This window comes from Anolis carolinensis, chromosome 3 (genome assembly GCF_035594765.1).
Source record: "Anolis carolinensis isolate JA03-04 chromosome 3, rAnoCar3.1.pri, whole genome shotgun sequence".
NCBI classification, from domain to species: Eukaryota; Metazoa; Chordata; class Lepidosauria; order Squamata; family Dactyloidae; genus Anolis; species Anolis carolinensis.
In genome coordinates, this window is record NC_085843.1 from 192,788,059 (window position 1) to 192,814,544 (window position 26,486).

Consider the following 26,486-nt stretch of genomic DNA (forward strand, 5'->3'; position numbering starts at 1 on the left):
CATCCTCCATACAGTTGAGATTTAGCACCGTCTGACTTCCATCTGTTCCCAATAATGAAAGAAGGTCTGTGGGGACATCATTATGCTTCTGATGAAGACATTAAGAAAACTGTGAGACGCTGGTTGCGGAAACAGAGTGTCGACTTCTTCCGTGATGGCTTCAAAAAACTTGTTCAAAAAACTTGACCACTCCAACAACTATCATGTCAGACTACACAGAGAAGCCATTGAAATCCACAAGCATGTGGACAACTTCAACAGAAAGGAGGAAACCATGAAAATGAACAAAATCTGGCTACCAGTATTTAAAAACTCAAAAATCAGAACAGTAGATGGGAAGCAACACTCTGAGGGCAGAGGAGCTCCAGGGATGGCTAATGATTCTGAACAAAGGATGCCCCCCAGGCAAGAGACGAACCTTTCCAATGCTAATTAACTGAAACATTCACACTGGCTTCCAACTGACAAAAAACTCTTCTCACACCCTGGACTCTCCACAGATATAGATTAACCTTCCATGCCTAGTTTCTCCATGCCTCACAACCGCTGAGGATGCCTGCCATAGATGTGGGCGAAACGTCAGGAGAGAATACTTCTGGAACATGGCCATACAGCCCGGAATACATACAACAACTTGTTCATTGTTGGCAGAAATATATCCAATTGTCTGGTGATTATGTGGAAAAGTGAATAGTGGTAGTTAAAGAGCACATTCTAAGGATTATTTCTGCGTTTGATTTATTAAAATATTCCCATCCAAACCCAAGTAATGAAGGTGGAGGCATTACTTTTCATTCAACCCTCATATTTCAAGGATTGAGGAAGGGATGGAAAAAGGGGGCAAAGACAGAGTAAACAGACAAGAAACTGAAAAATAAACAGGCATGTAGTGGCAGGGGAAGAAGTAAGTGGGGTCTATGTGATTGAAAAGATGCAATGAAAAGATGACGGTATTCATCCAACAAGTAACAGCACCTGGATATATTTTTGGAAAGCCGTTGATAAGCTATGACAGTCACTAACAGCAAAGCACACAGCCGCTAGCTCTAAACAAATTGAGCAGAGGATCTCTCTCTTGTTCGCTTTCTCTGAGCTAGTCATACGTGTGTTGCCAAAAGCTCCTGCCAGGTGTAAAGTCCACAGTCAGGCTTTTCACTCCCTTGAAAAAACATTTCTTCCTTCTCAGTTTATCCAAATACCTGGAGGCAAGGCACCAGTTTGTGGATTCCTGCTTACCTTCGCCCCTGTCTCAGCATGTCCCAGCCCTCCAGTGCTGGGGTAAGTATGTCAGGTTTACCCTTGCTCCTGTAAAGAGTTCGTCAACAACAGCAAATCTCACTGCCAGAATGCAAGTTTCAACTTGGCTAGGCTACAAACATTTAACTCTTGCTCAAAATTAACTGAAGTGCCTCTTTTAATTTTCCATTAAAGGAAATTTCTTCTTGTTGTTATGCTACAAGAATGGATACTTTCTTCGAAAAACTTTATAATACAGTAGAAGACAAAATTATTGACATTTATTGTAAATGAAAGAAATTGAAATCTCTGTAATAAGGGTAAAAAATCAAAATTTAAAAGATGGTAGCAGGGGTGAATATATAAAAATCTAAAAGTGGAGTCTATGATTTTTTAAAAATATAAACTATTTATGAGAATGCATTCACATTTATCTGAGTGGGAAAATAATCATTTCTTTTTAAACATTTCCAAGCAGAAATGCACACCTAATTATAATAGATTGTAACTAGACTCATAAACAGAGTAGTGCCACTGATATCAATATTGTGACTGATATACATCCCATTAATCTCTTCTAAATAAGATCCAGTCTGGATCCAAATCAATACAACAGCAAGTATGGCTCAGTTTCTGATCACAATTCATTGGTTCGTTGTAAACAATATTTTACTCATTTGGATTACATTATAAAGAGAAGCAACCCTTGTAGGACTCAAGTCCAATTTTCTGACATGGGATCTTCTAGTCTAGGATGTATATCATCTCCCAAAAATAGCAGAAAATTATGGGGAACAAAAGTAGAAATACTGGAAATTGATTTATAGTTTTAAGGGGGGAAACTATGTTAAGCAGTGTGTGGCACCTGCAATGTATTTAAAATGTGGTTTACTCCTTCTGGAATTCTCCCCAGGCCCTTTAAGACTACACTGATTCCCTTTTAACTACCATGGCTCCATCATATTGCATCCCAAGATTCATAGGCTGGTGAGGCACTGAAGACTTTTTAAATAGCCCTCCCTTAAGTGCAAACTGCCGGATGCCAAAGAATGTTACCATGCGTATTGTAAAAAGTTCCAGGACGGACAGGTCACCTTTTACTTGGCAAAGAAAAATAAAATAGCAAAGCCCACAGAGCTCCATTATGTCCAACCTGTACATGTGGCATCATTTACACTTGCAGTACATTTTGTGTTGGTTAGAACTGAACATCTCATTGTTCTACGGAACCCAAAGTAACCATTTCCTATCCATACATTCATTTTCATAGTAAAAAATATAAACAGAGCTACCAAAAAGTAGTTTAGGATTATGTCACTTTTTTCCAAAAGATAAACTTTTCTACCTGAGATGATAGAAAAAAATACCTTTATTGTAAAATCTGAACCCCAAATAACTAGTATAAGGTAAAGGTTTCCCCTGACGTTAAGTCTAGTCATGTCTGACTCTGGGGGTTGGTGCTCATCTCAATTTCTAAGCCAAAGAGCCGGCGTTGTCCGTAGACACCTCCAAGGTCATGTGGCCGGCATGACTGCATGGAGTGCCGTTACCTTCCTGCCGAAGCGGTACCTATTGAACTACTCACATTTGCAAGTTTTCGAACTGCTAGGTTGGCCGGAGCTGGAGCTAACAACAGGAGCTCAAGTCGCTCCCGGGATTTGAACCTGGGACTTTTCGGTCTGCAAGTTCAGCAGCTCAGTGCTTTAACACACTTTGCCATCAGGGCTCCTTTAATAACTAGTATATTTCACAGTAAAAAAGAGAATTTATTTCTTATTATGTGGCAAATTCATTTTATTTTTCCAAAATATAAATTGAAATACTATGGGACAGGAAGATAGGCATTCTTTATGCTTTGATTTTGCATTGCTGTTCTGACTGTGTGCAGATTTCCTTGCTTAGAGAAAGGGCTCATAGCATGGATAAAACACCATCATGAGTTTTCTCATGTTTATCTCGGGCCCTGTCTAAATAGGGTTGGGAAAGATATTTGGCTGAAACACTGGAGAGACACTATTAATCAATGTAAACAATACTGACATAGTTTAGTATTGTGGTTTCAAGGGTGTCACTGATATTTCTGTTAACTACATGGCAAACCATACAAACCACTTGGCCCCCACGTCTGCATCTTCAATTAAACATGTGGAAACTTCTAAAATGACTAATTGAATTATTTGGAAGCAAATTACCCAAGATTTTACAAAACCTTGGAACAGCAACAGCTGGGATATCATTCCAATGGCCATCTTTCTCTAGTACACATAGAATTGTGGATTATTGTAAAAGGTTGCAATGTTTAGGTAGCAGTCAACAGAACCACTAATTTAGATGGCCCCCGAGACCACACCTTAGTTAATCCCTGGAAGCAAAGCAAGTGTTTTTATTAATAGAGATGCCTCTCTGATGTGTTTGAAAAAGTGGTATATTGAAACATGTGGGCAGGCACATGATGATTCCTTGCACACACCATTTGGATGTTCTATCTCAGTATTTCCCAAACTTTGGTCCTTCAACTCTCAGAAGCTGCAGGTGACTTAGCCAACACTCAGGTATTCTGCAAACTGCAGAATCTTTTTTTTTTGTTCCAGAAGAACCACTTTCCTACACTTATATTATACAAACCCAAGGACTTCATTAATTTTATATTAGTTACAAAGTACAACTTTTGGATACATAGTAAATTGTTGTGGAGTAAAAGTTTTGTTTCACAGGCTATTCCCCCATTTATCAGTCAGCTAAGTGACCAAAAATATATATGACAATGATTTTACTAATTTATATGACACGGCAGTTAGTGGTTTCTATATCAGTGATATTCGGGGGGGGGGGGGAGGGGGGAGGCAGTACCATGAACACTCTGGTCCTTCTGCACTTTATTGACACAGAAGCCACTGACTGCCTCTGTTTATATGAGAGTAACAATGCAGAGTCTGGAAGGAAATAAAGTGGCCTAATAGTAACATAGACATTTTCAACATATGAATCAGTTTTTTTCCTATTTTGATACAGATTATGCAATTTGATGTGTAAACCTTGACATGTTCTGACTATCCTCTTGAAAGCCCCATCTTGAAAGCTAGATGATGCCAAGGACATCTGCTGAACAACAAATACATAAAACATGTAATGAGTTGGCAAAAGTAAATAGGGAACAGTTGTTTGTTCTTTTTCACAGTGCCAGAACTCTAGTTATCTGATATATTAGGATGAAGACAGAGTTTGAATGAAACCATTTCCCCCAGTGTTCTGCTGTTGAACTGGAAACAGTGACAACGGACAACAGTGTAAATAAGATCAGGAAGAGCCAGGAATATTAAACACGACTCTTTGCTGTAATAGTGACAGCACTTTTTAAAGTAATAAAATGCTAGAATAGCTTAAAGTCACAATTTTGTGCAAAAATAATTGGGGGGGGGGGGGCAGAGAAATCCACACATTATTATATGCATGGTGTGGAATGAAATCCACAATGAAAATTCTAAAAAAATAAAACAAATCAAAATTGGAGAAATTTGTCAATCCTCCACGACAGTGCTTCCTTTTGTGTGCAGTCAGGCCAATCAAATGACAAGAGCAGAGGCTATTATCATAATGTGTGTGTGTATGTATGTATGTGCCTTCAGATCTGTTGACTCATAGTGACCCCATTAATTTCATAAGGTTTTTTCAGGCAAAGAATACTCAGAAGTGGTTTTGCCAGTTTCTTCTTCCAAAATGCAGCACCTGGTATTGCAAATACCAGACAGGCTTGACCCTTCATAGTGTCCAAAGCTAATCTATTTAGCTTCTCAGATCTCTTCAACTTTTTCCTGATCCCTTGAACTACAAGCCAGAAGAAATAACCAAACACCTCCCTTTTTAAATATATTTCAGCGTTTGGAAAAGTAATTTTTGAACAACAGCTTCCTGAATCCACCCACTCTCAACTGGTGTAGCAGTGGTGACTGGAGTTTCCCATATCAAAATGGTGATGAATACTCTCTAGGTTTTACTCTGCAAATGAAGTGGCCAGAACAGGTTCAGAACCTTGGACATCTTCTCAGATGTTTGGACTAAACCTGGAACATCCCACAAGCACAAGAGCAAGTGGCTTCACCTGGAGATTCTAGGATTGGTATCCAAAAAGTAACTTTTCCAAGCTCTAGCATTTAGGTAACACAACATTAACAAAATTAAAATATTAAGAGCTATCTAATTATCAATATTAGATAGTTGTTTCATTTGGTCTCTAGACTAGTCTCATGCTGCCTAAAGTTATCCACAAGTACTAGTATATTTCTGCATTTATTTTAGAAATATCTCTTCACACTTCCAAAAAAAATATTAAATTATACTGCATTTGTGGCACTCACAAATATGACCTAACAGCTGAGGATAATTAGCATACTAAGATCAAATAAAACTCTTCATACTTCTGGCACACAAGTGATGAAAGGCTTAGGTTTTCAAACGCGATTACAGTCCAGTTAATAAGAGTTATTCCCATATTAGCATTGTGTCACTATTTGGCAAAAGGTTTGCTGGAAAATCGCCAAAATCTGTGACATAATAAGAGATTTCGGTACAGCTCGCCATATAGATACATGACTATAACACACCATCATATTTGCACCAGTCATTAGTACTAAAATTTTGTTTTGAAACCAACTTGAAACAATGGGGAGGAATTACAAAAAAGGGCCTTATTTAGCTGGCAAAAAATGAATATTTTGAATGGCCGAGTCAATAATGAAAAGCAAATAATGTTTGAAAGTCTCTTCGCTAAATTAGCCTATGACTTTCACTTTCTGTTCGATTGCCAAACTTTCTGAAAGCTACTTTTTATTTGAGATAATATTTTTAAAAAGGCATATTAAAGTGAAGTTAATAGTGTGTGTGGGGGGGGGGGGGGGGGAGAGACAACAAAATTTACAAACTCTGTTGCGAGGTTATCAATTCATACTTTTCAAAACTTGATGACCTTTTCTGGCTATTTCAAAATCTAAAGGATTTGAAAGACTGAAAATGTTGTCAGCTATTTCTCTTTACTTCCCTCCAACTCTTTTCTCTACATTTTTCAAGTCTGGCATCATCCTCAGCAGTGATGGATTTCAAAGAGGAGCCGATAAGAGACATTCTTGGTATTTTGTCTCTTTCTCCAATACCCCCAAGCACATCCAGATAACTAAATTACCTTCAAGTAAACTCTCTCAATCTGCAGTAACTTGGCCATCTGTGTAATCCTCTCCTGGAGGCTTACCAAACAAGATTTTACAATTCATCCAGGGTAAAATGGCCATCAGTATGGAAATTACACCAAGCTACAGTCCTGATAGACAAAAACAATGCAGTAACTTCCCACATTTACTCACAACAGGTTTGATGTCAATAAGAAGCAGAAAACAGTCAATCTGAAGCTGGTAATTTTCATTCCATATTTCTTTGCTAAGAGACTTTTACTAGACAAAGGGATTTCTGGGAGTCAGTTTTTGAGAAATTTACACTGATCACATATCAATCAACTATTAAATGTTTGTTGTCTGCAGGAGAAACTATCCAGTGGAACAATTCTTCCTGAACTCTTAAACTTCTAATATCTGGACTTTTCATAAAAATCAAAGCAAAACATTTATGCATACAAAAAGTTGAAAAGGCAATGGTAGAATCTGGCTGTATGGAAACGTATATGCTTCATATTCACAGATGAAACCCCCAGCTACACTCTGAACTGGTTACAATACAGGAGAAAAAAATACAGTTGGTCTTCCATATACACAGGGTTAACATTTGTGGATTTGATCATTTGCTTATTTGATTAATCTCTAAAACTCTATAGGTTCTCCAACTTCTGCAGGATGCTGACCATAGAGTTGCCCTGAAGGACCTAGAGATTCTTAAAGAGATGTTCTCATGTGTAAAAAATAGAGGGGTTTTTAGTAATTGTTTTTCCACTTTTACAAGAGTGCCATGACCCTAATCCCCACAAAAGTGGAGGATCTACTGTACTATATGACCAGGATCAATCCTAGGCTTAATATAACAATGTCAAAGGAATTTCCTGAGGGTCCTGTCATGTACAGTGCAGGATATGAGGTTTAGTTCTCCACCACCAGCAGAAGCTATGAACTAAAGAGAAATTAGGTTCTATCTCTGTAGCACAATGTGCAATAGAATAAGGACAATAAAGCTATTCTATTCTGTTTCTACTACAGTCATTACGATTGCCATTCTAGATTTTCTTCTAATTCTAAACATTGGTTCATTTCCAGAAGTCAACAAATCAAAGGCTCATCATCATTCAACTTACTACCAACCAAAACACCCCAGATGCTTTAGTGTAGCCAAAAATTAAAGTCCAAATTCTGACACACTGTGCCTAAGACAATCAAATAATATAAAATGGAGAGAGTTAGTAACAAAAGCTATATGAAAAACATATTTCTAATGAAGAAGAAACAACAACAAAGGTCCCATGATGGCAATTTAGCACTCAAAAATCCCAAATCGTGATGGAAAATCTTGGCTATACTGTTTGTTTTTATGATTCTCTATGAAAGTAGCAGACATGGGAATAAATGACATAACTCTCATTACCATTCCATTCATTCATGCAAGTCACTAATCTTTTCTGCCAGGAAAAATAAACTGGGCTGAATATTCCTGAATGTAAGGCATTGAACCAGCTCAAAAGAGGAAGGAGAAGCTGGGGGGATTCTGGTAAATATTTGCCCAAGTTACACAAAATGGATGAAAACCTTCAAAAACAGTGAAACTGGGCACTCTGTGGTGATTTCAAGATCCTGTACTTTCCACAGCATTGCAAAATTATATTTTTGGGCTGCCACTATCAAAATACCCCAGCCAACATAGCCATACTGGCTGGGGATTCTGGGTGTGGCAGTCCAAAAAGTAGGTTTCCAAGATCTGCTCCTGTCAAGACCATTGGATTTTGAAATTGGTTTTGCCCCTCACACACATTTTTCTCTTCTCCAATCCCTTGAAGCCAAACACACCACAAGGGAAAAGACTCTTGAAGACACAACAGCATATATTCCCTTTGCTTCCTTATTTGCAAGAGACTGTGGGCACACCTATTCCCCCGTGAGCGAGCATAATTCAGCTGCACCCTTTCAGCAGCTGGTCTGCACAGGATGGAGTCATGCGGAATGCAATTTACTATAATTCCTGGCAGCCGTTAGAGCTGCACCTTCAATAAACATTGTTTAAACAAGTGTTCAAACAAAAATGGTTTAGTCTCCAGGTTAGCTCACCTCAACTGAATAGAGAGCTTACGAAAAAATGTATCTACAGTTCTGCAACACCCTACTCTTCATAGGTTTTTAAAGTAACAACCCTTCCTGCAAATTAAGTGACGTGATTAAAAAATGCCCTTGCATTCTGCATTCCACTATGAACCTTTTTTAAAAACTATGATAACTATCATGTATAATGATACAGATAAGGACTCTTCCCATGTTCACATGCATCAGATCTATGCACAAGATAATGTCACACTCACAGAAACACTAACTAACCAAATTGCGATATTGAGTGAGTGGGAAGGGAGCAGGACTGTCAAGCACTGAGATGTAGAGATAGCTAGACCTGAAGGAGAGAAGTAGATCAGGAGACAGATAAGAACAGAAAGAACAATTGTTTGGATAGTTCACTTCCTGGTTCACTCTGAGAAGTTATTTTTTAAATATCCCCAGGCACAGAAGTGAGAAGTGCCCACAGAAATCAATGGAGAAGTCAAAGGAGTTAATGTAGTTGGTATTGGGAAGCAGAACTGCCACCACCCAAGAAAAATACACACAATACTTATCAGTAAAAAAAAAAAACCCAAAGAATTTTAGTTCGTTCTTACTGTGAAACATTAATGAACAACCCTTCTCTAAGTTTTACAAATACGTTTCTGTATGACTTTCTACAATGCTGCAATTGTTTCAAAACATAGTGTATTTCAAAGGTATTAGACTCGTAGTGGCTCCTACTAGATGTTGGGCTGAAAAAGTAGCTTATACCAACCTTCCATTATTATTAATTTCTTCTACTCCTATATTCTAAGTATCCATCAACTATGTACAGCAAAATCATAGAAGTCTAATGGTCCTCAGGAGCCCCTGTGTGTAAGAGTTGTTCACTAGCACATCCCTATTATAGATCAGAAGGCAGTGATGAGACATGGTAGTTATAGTACTCCAGCAATGGAGTTCACTGTTATATTTCAGGAAAAACTGGATCCCATAATTGGGCCCTTATACGTTGACTAATACAAAGCCAGTTTTTCAGCTCCATGCAGAAAACCAATACTTAATTGGGATTGCACACAGACTGACTACACATTTAAGTGTTCCAAAGAAATGAAAAAGGAAATTTTGCACTTGAAATAAGACCCAAGTCAAAGCAGGGATCTCTGTCTTTGGGGGTTTTTTGGCCATCCCACTCAGTCACATGATCATGTACTATATGTATATCAGGGATATACAGCAATATTTCATTATGGGGTCTTGCTCATTTCCATGTAAAACATAATTTTACATTTTTTATTTTCAAAGAGAGAGAAGAGAAAAAGAAAGGAAATCCATCAATCTTCCAAAAAAAATAGTATAGAATCTGGAGATTTACTTACCAACAACATCAAGGTGGTATGTGTGATTGATGGACCCGTGTATGTTCTCCACAATACAGGTATAATTTCCTTTGTCTGATGGAACAACACTCTCCATTATAAGACTCCAGTGCTGATTGCGCACCTAGAAGAATTTAAAAATACATGTTTTGGACAGTTGGAATTCACTTTTATTCTCTGCTCACAAAGACACATTGTAACAGTTCACTGTAACATCATCATCATCACATTTGCACCAATAGGTAAAAAAAGAACTCAACTCCCCAGAGATCCAAAAATTTACAAAAAGAAATGGTACACATCACTATATCAGTGAGGCAGCTATCACATATTACTGCTGAATTTGGAACACACACACATCACACAAAAAATGGAAAAATGTTGTTTGTCTGGGAAATTTCAATCTGGAGACAACATTTGTGATTTCAAGTTCTGAAAAGGGCATGCAGGCTTCTGGGAGAACAGTAGGAGCAGAGTGATACAGACTTTGAATTTCAACTAAAGGTGGAAATAGTGCTGAGCACATGATACACACTTTCAGCAGACAGAAACAGCAGTTTCAGCATAGGCTGAAAGAATTGTTTCATGGATTTGGCATGCACACAAGTCCCATATATATCAGCTCATTTTCAAGCCATTTATGAAGTGCGTGAAATACAGCTTGAGTTGCAATCTGCGCACATTCTGACATGAAAACAAATGCTTCTGTAAATGCACACTGTAAAGTTCCTTTCAACTAAAATGCACATTGATTTCCTCAAGGGAATTAACCGATTGAGAAAATCAATTCAACTCTATAACATGCAGGGAACTCAACAAGCTCCCTTACATTATCAGTTAGCACAGTTCAGCGCCAGTCAATATGGATGGCATCTGAAAAAACTTGTACCACTACTTATCTCCTTTTCATAACCGTTGCTACATTTTTCTTTGCCACTTTACCAGTTATATTTAAGGAGTCATAATCCCAAAATATGCTGGGTTCAAACACCGTATTGAGCATGATTTCTTATAACGTGGAATATTCACTTGACTTTTTCCATAGAAAAGTTCTCAAATCTATATGATCTTATCATCCTACATCTTAGTACGTTCTTCTTTAGCTTATAGAAAAAGCATGTATTGCTCCACAAAATGGAACAGGCATGAAGTACACATTGATCAGAACCAGTATATTGTACAATATGCTTCTATTGATTGAGGATCAGCTGTTCTACACCATGTATCAATTCAACTTATAATTTGTTCTACATTTTCATTGGTTCTTATGCACATACATAGATACATTCATGTGTATTTCTGTGTATTCAATATGCAATTTTATTTTAACATCACACAACTAACCACTTTTGTGACCCCTGCTACTCAAACTGAGGGGCTTTTTATAATGTTGTTTCAGTAACCACTGGTAATACAAGCAGTCCCCAAGTACAATAGAGTCTCACTTATCCAACATAAACGGGCCAGCAGAACGTTGGATAAGCGAAAATGTTGGATAATAAGGAGGGATTATGTAAAAGCCTATTAAACATCAAATTACGTTATGATTTTACAAATTAAGCACCAAAACATCATGTTTTACAGCAAATTTGACAGAAAAAGCAGTTCAACACACAATAACGTTATGTAGTAATTACGGTATTTACGAATTTAGCACCCAAACTTTGCAATGTATTGAAAAATTGACTACAAAAACATTGACTACTAAAAGGCAAACTGCATTGGATAATACAGAACGTTGGATAAGTGAAGGCTGGATAAGTGAGACTCTACTGTAGTTTTTTTCTTAAGTTGAATTTGTATGTAAATAGGAAAAAGTACATTTTTGGAAGGGTTAATACAACTGTGGTGTTTGTTTTGCTGTCTGTGCCCCTGTTCAGAAGATTTCACTTCACTTTCTGTCCCTGTGAGAACTGGATTTTAAAAAATGCGGCTTGTTGTGGCAACAAGGATTGGTGAGAAAGCTTCAGTGGAGACCCTCTTTTTCCATGATAACTCTTCCAGGAGTGAGTTTCCCTTCTGAGGGGTAGATTTCTCTCACTTCCTATTGTTTCACCCCATTCTTAACTATGAGCCATTTGTAAGCCGGATGTTTGTAATTCAGAGTCTGCCTGTACTCAGTTTGATTTGTGCACCATTTCTACGGTGCTTTCTTGGTACAACATGCTTAAAAAGACTAACATATAGGAAGGTCACATATTTCAGAAACCAGTGTGAGTACTATTATGCAATGTATAGAAGACATATAAGATGATCCACATCTGGAGGCCATGCATCTCACAAGCCACTCATCTTGTACCTCACAGAATAAACATTAGGCTCCTTGTCACAGCTAAAGTGGAGTAAGGCTTATGATACAATCCTATATTTGTTTACTTAGAAGTCCCAGTGAGTTCAATGAAAGTATGAGTGAGAATTTTGCTTTGTTTCAAAACCTGAATGTGGCAGAAAACAAAAGGCAGATTACACCCTCCTGGCAGAGAGACAGCTTTGAAAACTTAACTCTTAGGAGTCTAGGTTTGAACCTCTATGTATTCAACTGTTTTCTGGCTGCAACCTCTTTCTTCTTACAAGACTCCTCAACTTCAATGCCTGTGTGGCAAGGAAGTGCATGAGTTGTATTTTTCTGGTCATACCAGCAGTCAGTGGGTTTCGTCAGCAGAAAAGTTGAGAATTTTGATTTGGTCATTAAAAAGAGCTTTCAAAAATAAGCAAAGCAAACTGAGATTTTTATAAAGTGGATTCAGGAAGGAGTAAAAGGGATAAATTCATCTATTCTTAATTCACTGGTTCACTCCTAATAAGGAATTGCAACCTCATTTGTATTTTTCATTTGCTGAAAAACACATAAAAGACATTATTAGGCAAGTTTAAGCTAATTTGGTTTAATATCCAGGCTTGAACAAAAGTTATTAGTCATAATTTCCCTAATCAGATAAATGAACAACTTCAGTTAATAAAATGCTAACTGATTTATTTATTCAATAGAAGCAAAAGTCCTTATATCTCAACTAAGATACTAATCTAAGCACACTCAATGGTTTCTTCTCAGGCTAGACAGAGTTTCCCTAAACATGCATGAACTGGGATTTATATCTAATTCTCTCATAGATAGGCAATGCCCTGAATCTTACCTGTCCTGCATTTTGCACATCTATTTCTCTTTCCCTGGTTTTGGGGGGAAAATATATTCTTTCCACTCAACATTTTTGTAAATTATTTTGTTTTGATAGCTGGGCAGGATAAACATGGCCTCTTAAAATTCAGTCTTAAAATAAGAAAAGGAAACTGCTATCCTAATAAGGACTCAAATAACACAACCTTGCATATAAGAGAGATGTGTAGGGATTGCTAGACTGATGGGCGGGGGCTTCTACACTGACAATTTTCGTTCCATGTTCTAAAGTGAGATTGATATTATATCTATATTCTATATCTATATTCTAAAGAACTTTTGTCAATTTAGGTCATACCAAATAATCACTTTACTGGTGCAAAGTGTTTATGATGCTATGTTAAGAAATTTAATTTAGACTTGCTCAAGTTATTCATCTTGTTGGCATTGCAAAAAAAAGGTGGCAAGATCAATCTTTTTTTCCCACTGACTGACAAGAATGTTAGCTGCAGGGAGATGGCTGAATGAAGCTGTTAGCTGGCTAATAAATCCTCAGATCTAGCAAGCTCATCAGTTCACCCCAGGCAGAGCAGGTTGTCACTCCACGCTGATAACGTGATTTTTAAGGGAGTGGGGAGATCCTTTTTCTCTTTATTAAAATGTGAGAAGTACAGAATTCAATTTACATTATTGAAAAATGGTTTTTTGCACCCAAAGGTGATTTATACTCATGCAAATACAAGCATGACTGAATTCCAGAGGCATTATGTAAAGAAAGTTCATCACCTGGGAGCAAAAAAAAAAAAACACTCAGGTAACAAAGGATGCTTGCCCTTTGTTTCACACAAATCATTCATGCATCAACACATTTGAAAAGAAGAAATATTGTTGTTTTCAAAACTAAACATACAAGACAGAATAATGCACACCTAAACCTAGCAGCTCTTGCCAGGCCAACTATAATCATTCTGTCTCTGCTCATGTATTGTCTCCACAGTTGACTGCTGCTATTCTACATTATTTTCTAAGACCCTTGTGGGAAATCAGATGTCGGAGGACTGGGAATGTAGTCTCAGCCAAGAGTGAATCAGTCTCAACAAGTCACTGTGCATCCATAACTCCAGTAATATGTCGAATACAGAAGTGGCATATGAGGATTAGAAGGAAACGTCTTATCCTGAAGGCTCACACAAGCTGTTCCATGTCTTGCTCTTTATGCAGACATGGCTGAGGGTCAGGCTATCTGAAAGACTACTTTCTCCCAAATAAAACCAATTCAAAATCTAAGGTAGATGTCCAGTCGCATGTCCTACCACTCCATGAGACTAGGTTGCTGTATACTGTATATATGGTAGGACTTTCGCTACTACAACACCCTGACTATTGAACTCCATCTCTTTCAAATTGCTAGTGGGCAGTGGAGTATATGCTATTTCCTTGGTTATTAACTTGAAGGTGACTGTTCCAACTCTTTTATAAACTGTTTTAATTACCCAGTTTTTGACTATTTTAAATAGGACCCTTTGAGTAATTTTAATTTGTATTATCGAAGGCTTTCATGGCCGAAATCACTGGGTTGCTGTGAGACTTCACAACCTCTGAGAATGCCTGCCACAGATGTGGATTTTTTTTTCGTGTCAGGAGCAACCTAAGTTGCTTCTGGAGTGAGAGAATTGGCCATCTGCAAGGACGTTGCCCAGGGGACGCCCAGATGTTTTACCATCCTTATGGGAAGCTTCTCTCATGTCACTGCATGGAGCTGGAGCTGATAGAGGGAGCTCATCAGCACTCTCCCCGGGTGGGATTCGAACCTGGCAGCCTTCAGGTCAGCAACCCAACCTTCAAGTCACAAGGGTTTTATCCCCTAGGCCACCGGAGGCTCCACAGATGTGGATGAAACATCAAGAGAGAAAGCTTCTGGAACATGGCCATACAGCACCAAAGATTCACGGCAACCCAATTTTAATTTGTTTTTAGCTATGTATTAAATGCTTTAAATGTTTTTATTCACTGTGCATCATGGTGGGCCAAAATAAGGTTTTAAAATGTAAGAAGTCAAACAAGCAAGCAAGGAAGAAAGGAATGCTGGTGACTGATGACAAATCACAAGTTTCCGTACCTAGCTGTGACTAACCATATTTATAAATACTACTTCAAAGACTTCTACCTCAAAGCAGTAACTATAGTTTCTACCACTAGCATCCTATCTTCCCTGACGTTTTGAAACATTCTCAAATATACCTAGCCCACTCTGAAAAATTATTTGCCCAGGGCTAGGGAACCTTTTGCCCTTCAGACATTTTGAACTACAAATCCCACAGCCCATTGTTTATGCTGGCTGAGGCTTCCGCGAGTAGAAATCTAAAACATCTGGAAAGATAAAGGACCCTCACTCAACTTGCACCATATAACTGCTGACACAGGTGCTTATATAGATCCTGCCAAAGGCAATGCAGGTGATACCTTCTGCACTCACAATAATTCAATTATACATACTATGCTTGACCACTATTAAAGAGGATGTCTTCAGAGTGACCTTTTATGTATCCCTTAAGCAAGCCAACTTCTGACTTTATAGAGTTTTGTGTGAGACTCCGGGATGTTGTCTCAGCCAAGCCAGTTTAAAAGGCATCGTATAAAATACACAGCTAGAAAGTCGGGACGTTTCAATAGGGGCCATCAGTTCTGCTCTAAAAACCCTGAATGTTTTGAGTTTGCTGGGATACAGCAAAAATAAACCCACAACAGGACAATGCCAAAATACAAGGACAGAGCTGCTACTGGGCTGAAAAATAATAAAAAGCATATCTCTAATTTTTAAGTAAGGGAAGCAAGATGCCTGGATGGATTGGAGAAAAGCCATGAGCAAAGATAACACAATTAATCTATTTACAAAGCCAGCCTTCAGATTGTTCCACGGTGTGACATTTGCCCTATGCCTGCCAGACTGGGATAACAGACAAATGTTTTAATTAAAAGGAAAGCAGGAGGCAGGAGAAAGTCGGGCTCCTTAAGCAGGTTTTGACAAGTTCTGAACACCATTCATCTCAGGGCTAAAAATGACAATCCGCTGAGCAGGAGTGTTTAATGAAAACTAGAACCTCAGCTAATGGAACCTTTTCAACTTGCAGACAATGTTTACATTGCTGAATGTTATGACAAGTTCCAAGTTTGCAATGGACTCTTGCAATATTTCCTCAGAGATTTAGTGTCTCTTACTTGCCTTTATTTCTCTCCAGGACATCCCATGACCTAAGCATTAGAATAATATGAGCTGAACTCCAGTTCTAATGATAAAAATGTTTGACTTCTCCTTTGTTTAAAATTTCCTGCTAAACGAGTTCTACATAATTGACTTCTACTTAATTCTTACAGAAAAATGTTAGAATCTAACACGTGCAGTTTAATACCTACTATCCACATTTCTTCAGTACTCATCACTCGATAGAAATCAGAATTCTAAGGTTTGCATAGATTTGGGGTTCATCACCCCCAATAATGACTATTGGCCTCCATTCCTGGTTCAAATTTGAACTTTGAAGGAGCTATCCAAAAAACTGGAGTTGACTCTCAAAATTCAGCACCTTAGACAGTGCCTTTATGTTTCAGATTAAAATCCGGATTCACATTGGATCCACCAATGCACTGTGAAAGATAAATGAAGCAAGCAAAGGCACAGACTTGTCCACATGCTATTTTGTGAACATTGGCTATTTTGTGAAGCACCTTTGAGGATCCAGAATAAAATTCTTTTTGCAAAGGAGGGATTAGATCAACAATTTGTCCCAGCAAGATACTTCCTTTCCCTTGTTTTGCTAATCCAACTTCAGAATTTTTTTTATAAAAAAAGGACTCACGACATCAGTAGCTCTAGCTAAAAATCAACCATGACTGTTTTCAGCTAATGTGTGTTGCTATCTTCCTTTGTACAATGCTATCCAAAATATCTATCCAATTGTATACTTTTCTTCCTTCTCTAGTTTAGAACTACAGTTAAAAGGTTCCATAGAGTGTGAAATCTCCATGACTTTTCCCCCAGGCTGTGCAAAATAGGAAGAGGATCAGTAATCTTCTCTATATTATAATCTTCATCTATCTGTAGCCTGCTGTACTTCTGAGCTCTAGGGGATTTTCAAATGAATTTATTACCACAGACAAAGAAGAGCCCTATTCATACTTCACAATGGAATTACTTAATTTACAGTAAGGTACCTTATAGTTGTAAACATTTGCATCCTGGACACCATGTTGCCATATATCCAAAGGTTACAATACTATGCCTACAATCCTATGTAATATTTGCTATTAAGTAGAAATAAACAGGATTCTACTTTTACTTGCATAGTAAAGGTAAAGGTTTTCCCCTGACATTAAGTCTAGTCGTGTCTGATTCTAGGGGTTGGTGCTCATCTCCATTTCTAAGCCAAAGAGCCAGCATTGTCCATAGACGCCTCCAAGGTAATGTGGTCGGCATGCCTGCATGGAGCACCGTTACCTTCCCGCTAGTGCGGTACCTATTGATCTACTCACATTTGCATGTTTTTGAACTGTTAGGTTTACAGAAGCTGGGGCTAATAGCGGGAGCTCACCCTGATCCCTGGATTCGAACCACTGACCTTTCAATCAGCAAGTTCAGCAGCTCTGCTGTTTAACCAGCTGCACCACCGGGGGACTCTTGCCTATTTTGACTAAATGCTTTATTTAGCCAGACAGGCATTTCTTGAACCATAACCCATTTCTGCCCCTGAAATGAATACAGCAAATTATCGAAAACTGTAATCAGAAAACATGAAAGAATATAAGTGCAGTTTATTACAGGATGGCTGGCAGTAAGTATTTCATTTCCACTGACTGAGATGAATAGCTTTGTAACTCCTATACATCTACAGATTGAAAAATATCATATATTTACCCTAACCAAACTTTCGTGTGTAAAAAAGGGATGTGGTAATGTAGCTTATCAAAACACAGCTGTGGAAACAAACACCCTTTCTAAAACTTATAATAATAAAAACTGATAGGACTCAATTTACTTTCTGGGAGGTGAGAAAGCAAAGAGGCTTGTTCACTCTTACAGGCATGCGTTATCTTAATATAGTCCGCATTTAGAGAAGGAGGGTGATAGAAATTCTTCAAAGGAGCCACAATGTGTGAAAGTAAGGGGGATTGGACTGAACTGCAAACAAGTCACTTGTGAAAGAAAGAAAGAAAGAAAGAAAGAAAGAAAGAAAGAAAGAAAGAAAGAAAGAAAGAAAGAAAGAAAGAAAGACAGAAAGAAAGAAAGAAAGCTCTTTGAAATATAACCTCTACATGTCTTGGAAAACTTAAGAATTTCCAAAAGTTTTAAAATCCATAGGTTCATATGACATAGACATCATTTGTACTCCTCATTCAATACAACAAGTGATATGATACACTCATCAAATAAAAGGACAAATGGCTAAAGAAATGCACTATTGACTACATTTTTAAAAAAGGTTTTAATCTCTTGAATCTAGAAAGTATGGCTAAAATTAATTCTAGGACCATCAGGAAGTCCAAATGTTCTTCTAGTTGCCTAGAACACAAAAACAAGATACTGAGTAGGTAGGTAGAAATGAAGGAAGGAAAAACTCAAAGTCAGTATCAATATGAAACTGTAACTCTACATATCCTGCATATTTTAATGGGCATCTAGATTGGACTATGATTCTTAAGAATAGATAGAGACACCTATAAAATTAGAGAAAATCTACCACTTTGCTGGGGAAAATGGAAGGAAAAAGGAAGAAGGGCTGACCAAGGGCAAGATGGATGGAGGTTCCTTCTTTGGAGACTTTTAAGCAGAAGCTGGATGGCCATCTGTCGGGGGTGCTTTGAAGGCGATTTCCTGCTTCTTGGCAGGGGGTTGGACTGGATGGCCCATGAGGTCTCTTCCAACTCTACTATTCTATGATTCTATGAGTCTATGGTATCCTTGAAGAAATTGGCTTGACCTTGAAGGAGCTGGGGTTGGTGATGGCCAACAGAGAGCTCTGGCATGAAGTCACAAAGAGTTGGAAGTGAGTGAATGAATAAACAATAACAACCATTTTGCTGACTGTACTTCAACAGAATACTCTTTAATGCTTTTCATGCTATTCATAAAGAGATTTAGCGTTACATCAGCCAGTACAAAGCCTTTCCCAACTTCAGAAAATTGACCAAAGCATTAAATATTAATTAAAGTCTAAATGCAGTTGTAGGTCCGAACTAAATCAGTAGAAACTTGGTGATATGATTACAGACATTATACTGATTCCATGTGTTTATCCTTGTTTCGACTCTCTCTATTGTATTTGGACCTGATTCTCCAAAATGGTAATTATTATGCTCCTATTTTATTTGCTTTTATTCATCATTTTTAGTCTACACTAGCAATTAGCACAGGTCAGAATAATTCCTCTGGTTACTAATCTGCTATAAAAAAGTAAGAATGCAAATATACCCAACACGGCAGCAGTGGAAAATGAAAATTCGTCCATGTTTAACATACAGTATGTGCTCTGAATTTAGATGTCCAAAACTCAGGTTCATGCACATATGTACCTACTAGAGAATCAGAAGGTTTTTCATCTCTACTCTCCTAGGACAATATCTGCTTCAGATCCTCAAATGTTAGTTCTGGAACCAAGGAGGAGTCTTCAAAAGATTTTGATTAATATATGTATTATTTTTGGTGCATGTAATGGAAACATCTTTGTTTCACTCACAACTTTGGTACATACATGATCAAAGGAGTCTCCCCATCCAGTTCATTTCTTTACACACATACACCACCTGAATATGTTCCTTATTACTGCAGACTATTCACACACTGCCCTCAAGCAAACACTTCTGCTAAAGAGGTATCAAATTTTCTTAACATACCAGCCATTATATTTTGTCGCTGAAAGTGTGGTTGTTAACCTAGGCATGGCATTGTGAACATCATATATCCCTACTAATCACTGTGTGTATGTAGTAGCTACTTTCAAAATAATTTGGCTCTCTTCACTTCCTTTCTTGCATGCAAGCTAGTTTTAAAAAAATCAGCATTATATTTTCATAATGCTGGATGGGATCCTCTCTTGACAAAGCATAGAAGCTCTCAAAGTAAAGTCTGAAGGAGGCACTTGTCTATTTGACTTCAGACTTGTCTATTTGACTTTGGCAGTTTCTCTGGAAACATTCCCTTCAGACTTGACCAAGACATGCTGCCAAGAAGAAGCTGGCAAAGGCTGAAGAAGACCCTTGTCAGTCGCACACCTGCAGCAAACCTAGCCAAAGACTCAAGGTAAAGTCTGACAGGTTTTTTTATTTATTTGTCTAGGTTCATTGCTAGCGTTCTGAGCATCATCATCACAAGAACGCTTCTCTGAGGAGTGCCAAACTTTAGCGAATTTATTTCCTTTCTTCCTACCTTTTTTTTTCTTCCTGTGGGTTCTACCATTTATTTTCCAGCACAGAACCAAAATATCACACATCACAATTTATAAGGGAGGCCTTAAACAACTATAGACTAAACTCACCACAGTGAGGCAAGCTCATTCTTTATGACCTGCTTGGCTTCACTTGCTATGGCGTATAGATTGAATATGATGCTATATTTGGATGTGCAGGTGTGCTGTGATTGTGGAAAAGCTCTTCTAAAAGGTAATGCTACAGCAACTTTCCCAAGTAAGAAATATAAATCAGAGGGAGTGACACTCTTTTACTGACCCAATTTATTTCAATACAGACATAGTGAAAGGTTCAAAAACTGTTTATCAGGTGAAAGTGGAAAAGCAGCTAATTCTACACTATTTTAAAAGCTGACCTGTTTACAAAAGCAATTTTCCCTACTCACTTAGGAAAAAGAATGGATGGCTGCTATCAGTTGTACCTACTTTGCAATGAAATATTTTCTTCTGTACTTTGGGAACAGTTTCAGTTCACTCCATAAATGTATATAGGGCAGCTGAAAGGACTGCAGTAGCAAACGGTGCTCTCAGCTTACATACTTTTATGTATGTGTGTCTAAAAAGACTTCAGACAAGAAATGGAACATAGCATGTTATCTCATTTCCAACCCTATCAATCTAGATTCATAGAGATAATTATTGGTTGCTAGCACTGTTACACCAGAACAGAAAAAGGTCTTTTGGAAAACAGTTGCCATGCTACTAAAGCATTGAATCTGGTAGTGCTGGCAGTTGTTATGCAAGAACAAGAACAACATAAATCAATAACAACAACAACAACAACAACAACAACAATAAAGCCAGCATCGTGATCTTGTTTGTTGCGTACTAATCTTGTTGTATATCTAATTAATAATAATAATAATAATAATAATAATAATAATAATAATAATAATAATAGACATAACACCGTTGCTCAAATGATTCATTGGAATTTGTGCCACAAATACCATCTGCCTGTGACAAAGAACTGGTGGGATCACAAGCTGGAAAAAGGTACAGAGAATGAGCATGTCAAGCTACTCTGGACTTCCGAATTCAGACAGACAGGGTTTTGGAGCACAATACTCCTGACCTCACGATTGTGTTAAAAAACAAAGTATGGATTGTCGATGTCGCAATCCTAGGTGACGGCAGGATTGAGGAGAAACAACTGGAAAAGTTGAAATGATATGAGGATTTAAAGATTGAACTACAAAGACTCTGGCACTAGCCAGTCAAGGTGGTCCCAATGGTGATCGGCACACTGGGTGCAGTGCCTAAAGGCCTTGGCCTGCACTTAAACACAATCGGTGCTGACAAAATTACCATCTGCCAGCTGCAGAAGGCCACCTTACTGTGATCTGCACGCATTATTCACCGATACATCACACAGTCTAGACACTTGGGAAGTGTCCAAGGTGTCTGCTGTGGACTCATCTTGTTGTGTTTCAAATAATAATAATAATAATAATAATAATAATAATAATAATAATAATAATAATAATAATAATCCACAGAGGGATTTATCTGGAGGTTAGCAACCACAACTCAAAGAGCTATTTTGTGTGCATTCAAATTCTCAAGAATACATGGTCAGTGCTCCAAAGCAAGAGATTATACCAGGAACACCTTTATAATTTAAAGGGCAAACAGGTCATACACCCAAATAGTATTTGCAAGAATACATTTGGTGTGTGGTGAAGAAAAAACAATATGTCTCAACACAACCGTGTCCTAAGACTATATGGCTATACAGAATTAGCTGTTGGGTTCTTTGGATCCATGGCCTTTTTTTTATTATATTATACACATTTCCATTTGCCCACAGTGTGAGTACAACAAAGATGGAGGCAGCAATTTAAAAAACTCCATTCTGTATCAAGTTGGAATAGAATCAGATTTGATATGACTCTTTGACAATTATAAATTAATGTCAAATTTTAAGTCATAGGTAGGTAGGTACCATGGTGGTCTGGTTGTTAACTGCAGCAAATTATAGGGAGCAGAAAAACCCCCTATTAAAACACCTCCACTGGCTGCCCATAAGTTTCCAGTCCCAATTCAAGGTGATGGTTATAACCTATAAAGCCCTAAACAGTTTGGGTCCAACCTATCTTTGCAATCACATCCTCCACTATAAACCTGCGTGAGCCATAAGATCTGCTGGAGAGGCCCTTCTCTCACTCCCACCACCGTCACAAGTGCAGTTGGTGGGGACAAGGGAGAAGGCCTTCTCAATGGTGGTCCCCCGGCTGTTGAACTCCCTCTCCAGAGAGACTAGATTAGTGCCCACCCTAGCCACCTTCCGGAAAGACCTGAAAGCTTCGTTGTGCCAATGTGTCTTTGACTAATCAGTTTAACAATTTGACTCGGCCTTTCTAGCCCTACTTAATATCTAGCCTTTGCACTTTATTACCAGCCCTCTCCCTGTAGTATATTGCACAAGCCCTGGCCTGCCCTTTTAAGCTCTGACCATGCCTACTGTACTCAGCTACTGGTATCAGTTGTTTGTTGAGTTCATGTTTTTATGATGTTTTACATGTTTTTATGCGGTTAATGCCTTGTAATGCAAATGTATTTTATGGTGATGTATTTTAATTTTTTCCCACTGGGCTTGGTCCCTATGTAAGCCACCCCAAGTCCCTTCGGGTGGATAGGGCAGGATATAAGACCTTATATATAAGATATAAGACTTGTTGTTATTATTTGAAATACAACAAGATGAGTCCACAGCAGACACTCTGCTGGCTGTTATACTGGGTCACACGCTTCCCAAGTGTCTAGGGCTGTGTGATGTATCGGCGAATAATGTGTGCAGATCCCAGTAAGGTGGCAGCTGGCAGATAGTAATTTTGTCAGCGCCGATTGTGTTCAAGTGCAGGCCAAGGTCTTTAGGCACTGCACCCAGTGTGCCGATCACCACTGGGACCACCTTAACTGGTTTGTGCCACAGTCTTTGCAATTCGATCTTTAAATCCTCATATCATGCCAGCTTTTCTAGCTGTTTCGCTTCAATCCTGCTGTCACCTGGGATTGCAACATCAACAATCCATACTTTGTATTATTAATAATAATAATAATAATAATAATAATAATAATAATAATAATAATGTATACAATATGTGATGTATAGTCTAGATGTCTTCCTTTTTGTTATCCAACACCACTCTGTGCTACTGAATATGCAGTCATAGGATCAAACGTTAGCAATACGGTGGGGAACATCAAGCCATTTTGTCCTTTTTAAAAAGTGCACAGGGGACACGCACTTGATTTTTAAAGCAAATCATGCTTCCAGAGGCTTCCAGGGGTTAAATTTTACTCCAAAGCACAACCTGTGCTACTTTTGTTTAAAAAATGTATTTTTTTGTTAACACTACTTGTGCACAATCAATGGCAAATCTGGTACTGCTGATATGGCAGTAGAAGATGGATTGCGAAGGGTGCAATCATTTCTCCATCCCTGATAATTTCCAAACACTGTATTCTGATTAATGAATACCCTTACTCTACAATGCACGTATATTGTGTGAAGTCACATATGCCAAGTTTAAAAATACTTGGTTAAGTATATGAGGAATGGCACCATTCTTCTTTGAGATGAACACCTAAACAAAATTTCACCCTAGAAGATGGAATATCTATTAGATGTGAACAGAGTTTCTTTAATGTTCCAAAACAAGACTGCCTTCTTTAATTGGTTTCATTTTACACTGTCATTCGTAACAGAAGTGTGTAATTTTGACCAGCAGCCAATTCATTTATGCTTTTTTGGTATTACGAAAGGCAGGAGGTGTTGGCAGGTGCACCTTCATATCTTATGAAATAAGCAAATCTTGTTAGAAACGTCTCCTTCATTAATGTCCATCTGAAACATTTGCACCTTTTTCTCTGGAAAAATTGGCACTTTCTATTTAAAAAATCTGGTTGAAGGAGAAGAAATAAAGTTTTTTTAAGCCACTCTTCTTTAGCATTTGCAGTTTATTCATACACTGTGCTAAGGCCTATAACAGACCCTAGTAAGAAAACCACAGAGGGCAGTAAACAGCTGAACCAAATTGGCCATTGTAGATTTACAAACTGAATTTAAGTATTTGTGCACTTGAACAAATATATGAATTCATGTTTTTAGAATTCCTATAATGAGAAACAATTTAACTGGAACTTTTAGAAAGTCCGTACAGGCAGTTGAAAAGTATTAGAGCCCTCACCAACCATTTTTGAGGGCAGCTGGGATCCCAAGGGGCCAGTCAAGTTGCAATAGCTGTGCTGTTATAACAGGTCTCAGTGCACAACGCCTACTTCTTAGTCCGGAACGACCTGGTTAGTCAAGTTTATTTCTTTTCCAACCCAGGTTTTACTCCTTTGTAAGGTACAAATTACATCCACACATGTTAAAATCTTAAGTGTCATGGCTAACTTTGAAGATGTCCTTCCAGTTCTATCAACCTGCTTTAGATATTTTCCATTAGTGACATCACAATTACCTCGATGCACGTTGATCCTCAGTTCATGGTCCCTGAGACTGTTGAGGGGCCGAACTATCATTTGGAAAAAAAAATCCTATGCACACTGCACAAGTCTTATTTGTAGTGCAAAAAAAACCCCCTCCCAACAACAATTATTTATTTATTTATTTACTACTTTTATACCCTGCCCTCTCTCGCCCCGAAGGGGACTCAAGAGGGGCTTACAAGTTGTATGTACATACAATATATTATATTAATGGCATAGCACAATATTAGCATTATATATTACTATATTGTACTATACCACTATTCTGTAATATTATTAGTAATATTACATTTAATATATAATGTATAATTAATATTATTATGTTGCACTATTATTAGTATTATATTGTATGACATTATAATATTAGTATCAATACTATATGTATACACAATATATTATATTATTACCATAGTACAATATTAGTAAATGAAAGAACAATACAATATTTAAAAATAAAAACAATTTTAACCAACATACAGGAAACCTATCAGGATTTCAATGGGAAGTGTGGGCCTGCTTCTGGCCAATGAGATAGTCAAGTTAAGTAGGATTGTTGTTGTTGTTGTTGTTGTTGTTGTGTGCCTTCAAGTCATTTCAGACTTTGGGCAAGCCTAAGTCTAAAACTGCGAGCAGGGGCCAGGTAAATGATCTTGGTGGGCCGCATCCGGCCCCTGGGCCTTAGTCTGGGGACCCCTGTTCTGGATCCTCCAGATAATTCTATGGTATATTTCCCCCCATATGTTACTCCAGGGTCATGCTGGAGGATCTAGAAAATTCCTAGAGATGATACCTCTTTAGGAATTTTCTAGGTTCTCCATGGTGATTCTACAGTAACCTCTGGAACAGTGGTTCTCAACCTGGGGTCCCCAGATGTTTTTTGGCCTACAACTCCCAGAAATCCCTGCCAGTTTACCAGCTGTTAGGATTTCTGGGACTTGAAGACCAAAAGGATCTGAGGACCCCAGGTTGAGAGCCACTGCGGCCGAAGGCATTCATTTCAATAGGAATCAGTATTTTCCATAATTTACCATTTCCACAGAAATTCAAAAACATATCCCACATGGTTACTGGGGTTGTGATGCATGTTCTACTCCAAGCAAAGATTTGAGTCAGATTCATTCTTGTGGAAGTTTTATCTATTTGTTTATTTTATGGTTTAAGATGGGGTTGTGAGAAATGTTTTGTTTTTCCTATTATGAAAAACTTTACCCATTTTATGCTGTTAACATCTGAAGAAAAATATCAAATTGTGCTCTCTCCCCACCCATCTGACCACAAAAGGTACGTAACATTTAACATTAATGCTGTCTTGGCATTCTCGCTAACCTTTCAAGATGTTCTTCCTAATAGGTAACTCAGAAAGAACTAATCTGATGCTACTTGAAATTCAGACAAACTTTTTCTCAGTAACTGCAGTTACTTTCCCTCAGAACCTTGCTTCTCATGTCTATTTCACAGATCATAAAATCTGCTAAAATAGTGTTCCCGCTCCTTTATTAAGTGCATGCCAATCAACAAGTAATGCAACTTGCTCTCCTTTGTTCTGAAAGCTGGAATAGTGCAG

At 38.0% G+C, this 26,486-nt stretch overlaps 1 protein-coding gene across 12 annotated transcripts in view; it reads right to left on the reverse strand.

The window, feature by feature from the left end:
- The window catches only part of fgfr2 (fibroblast growth factor receptor 2), a 189,406-nt gene that overhangs the window by 65,524 nt on the left and 97,396 nt on the right, over positions 1 to 26,486 (reverse strand). For all 12 annotated transcript variants that reach the window (XM_062976016.1, XM_008106778.3, XM_062976012.1 and 9 more), the window contains one exon: positions 9,851 to 9,974. In XM_062976016.1, coding sequence (XP_062832086.1) covers positions 9,851 to 9,974 — 124 coding nt within the window. The remainder of the gene's footprint in view (positions 1 to 9,850; positions 9,975 to 26,486) is intronic.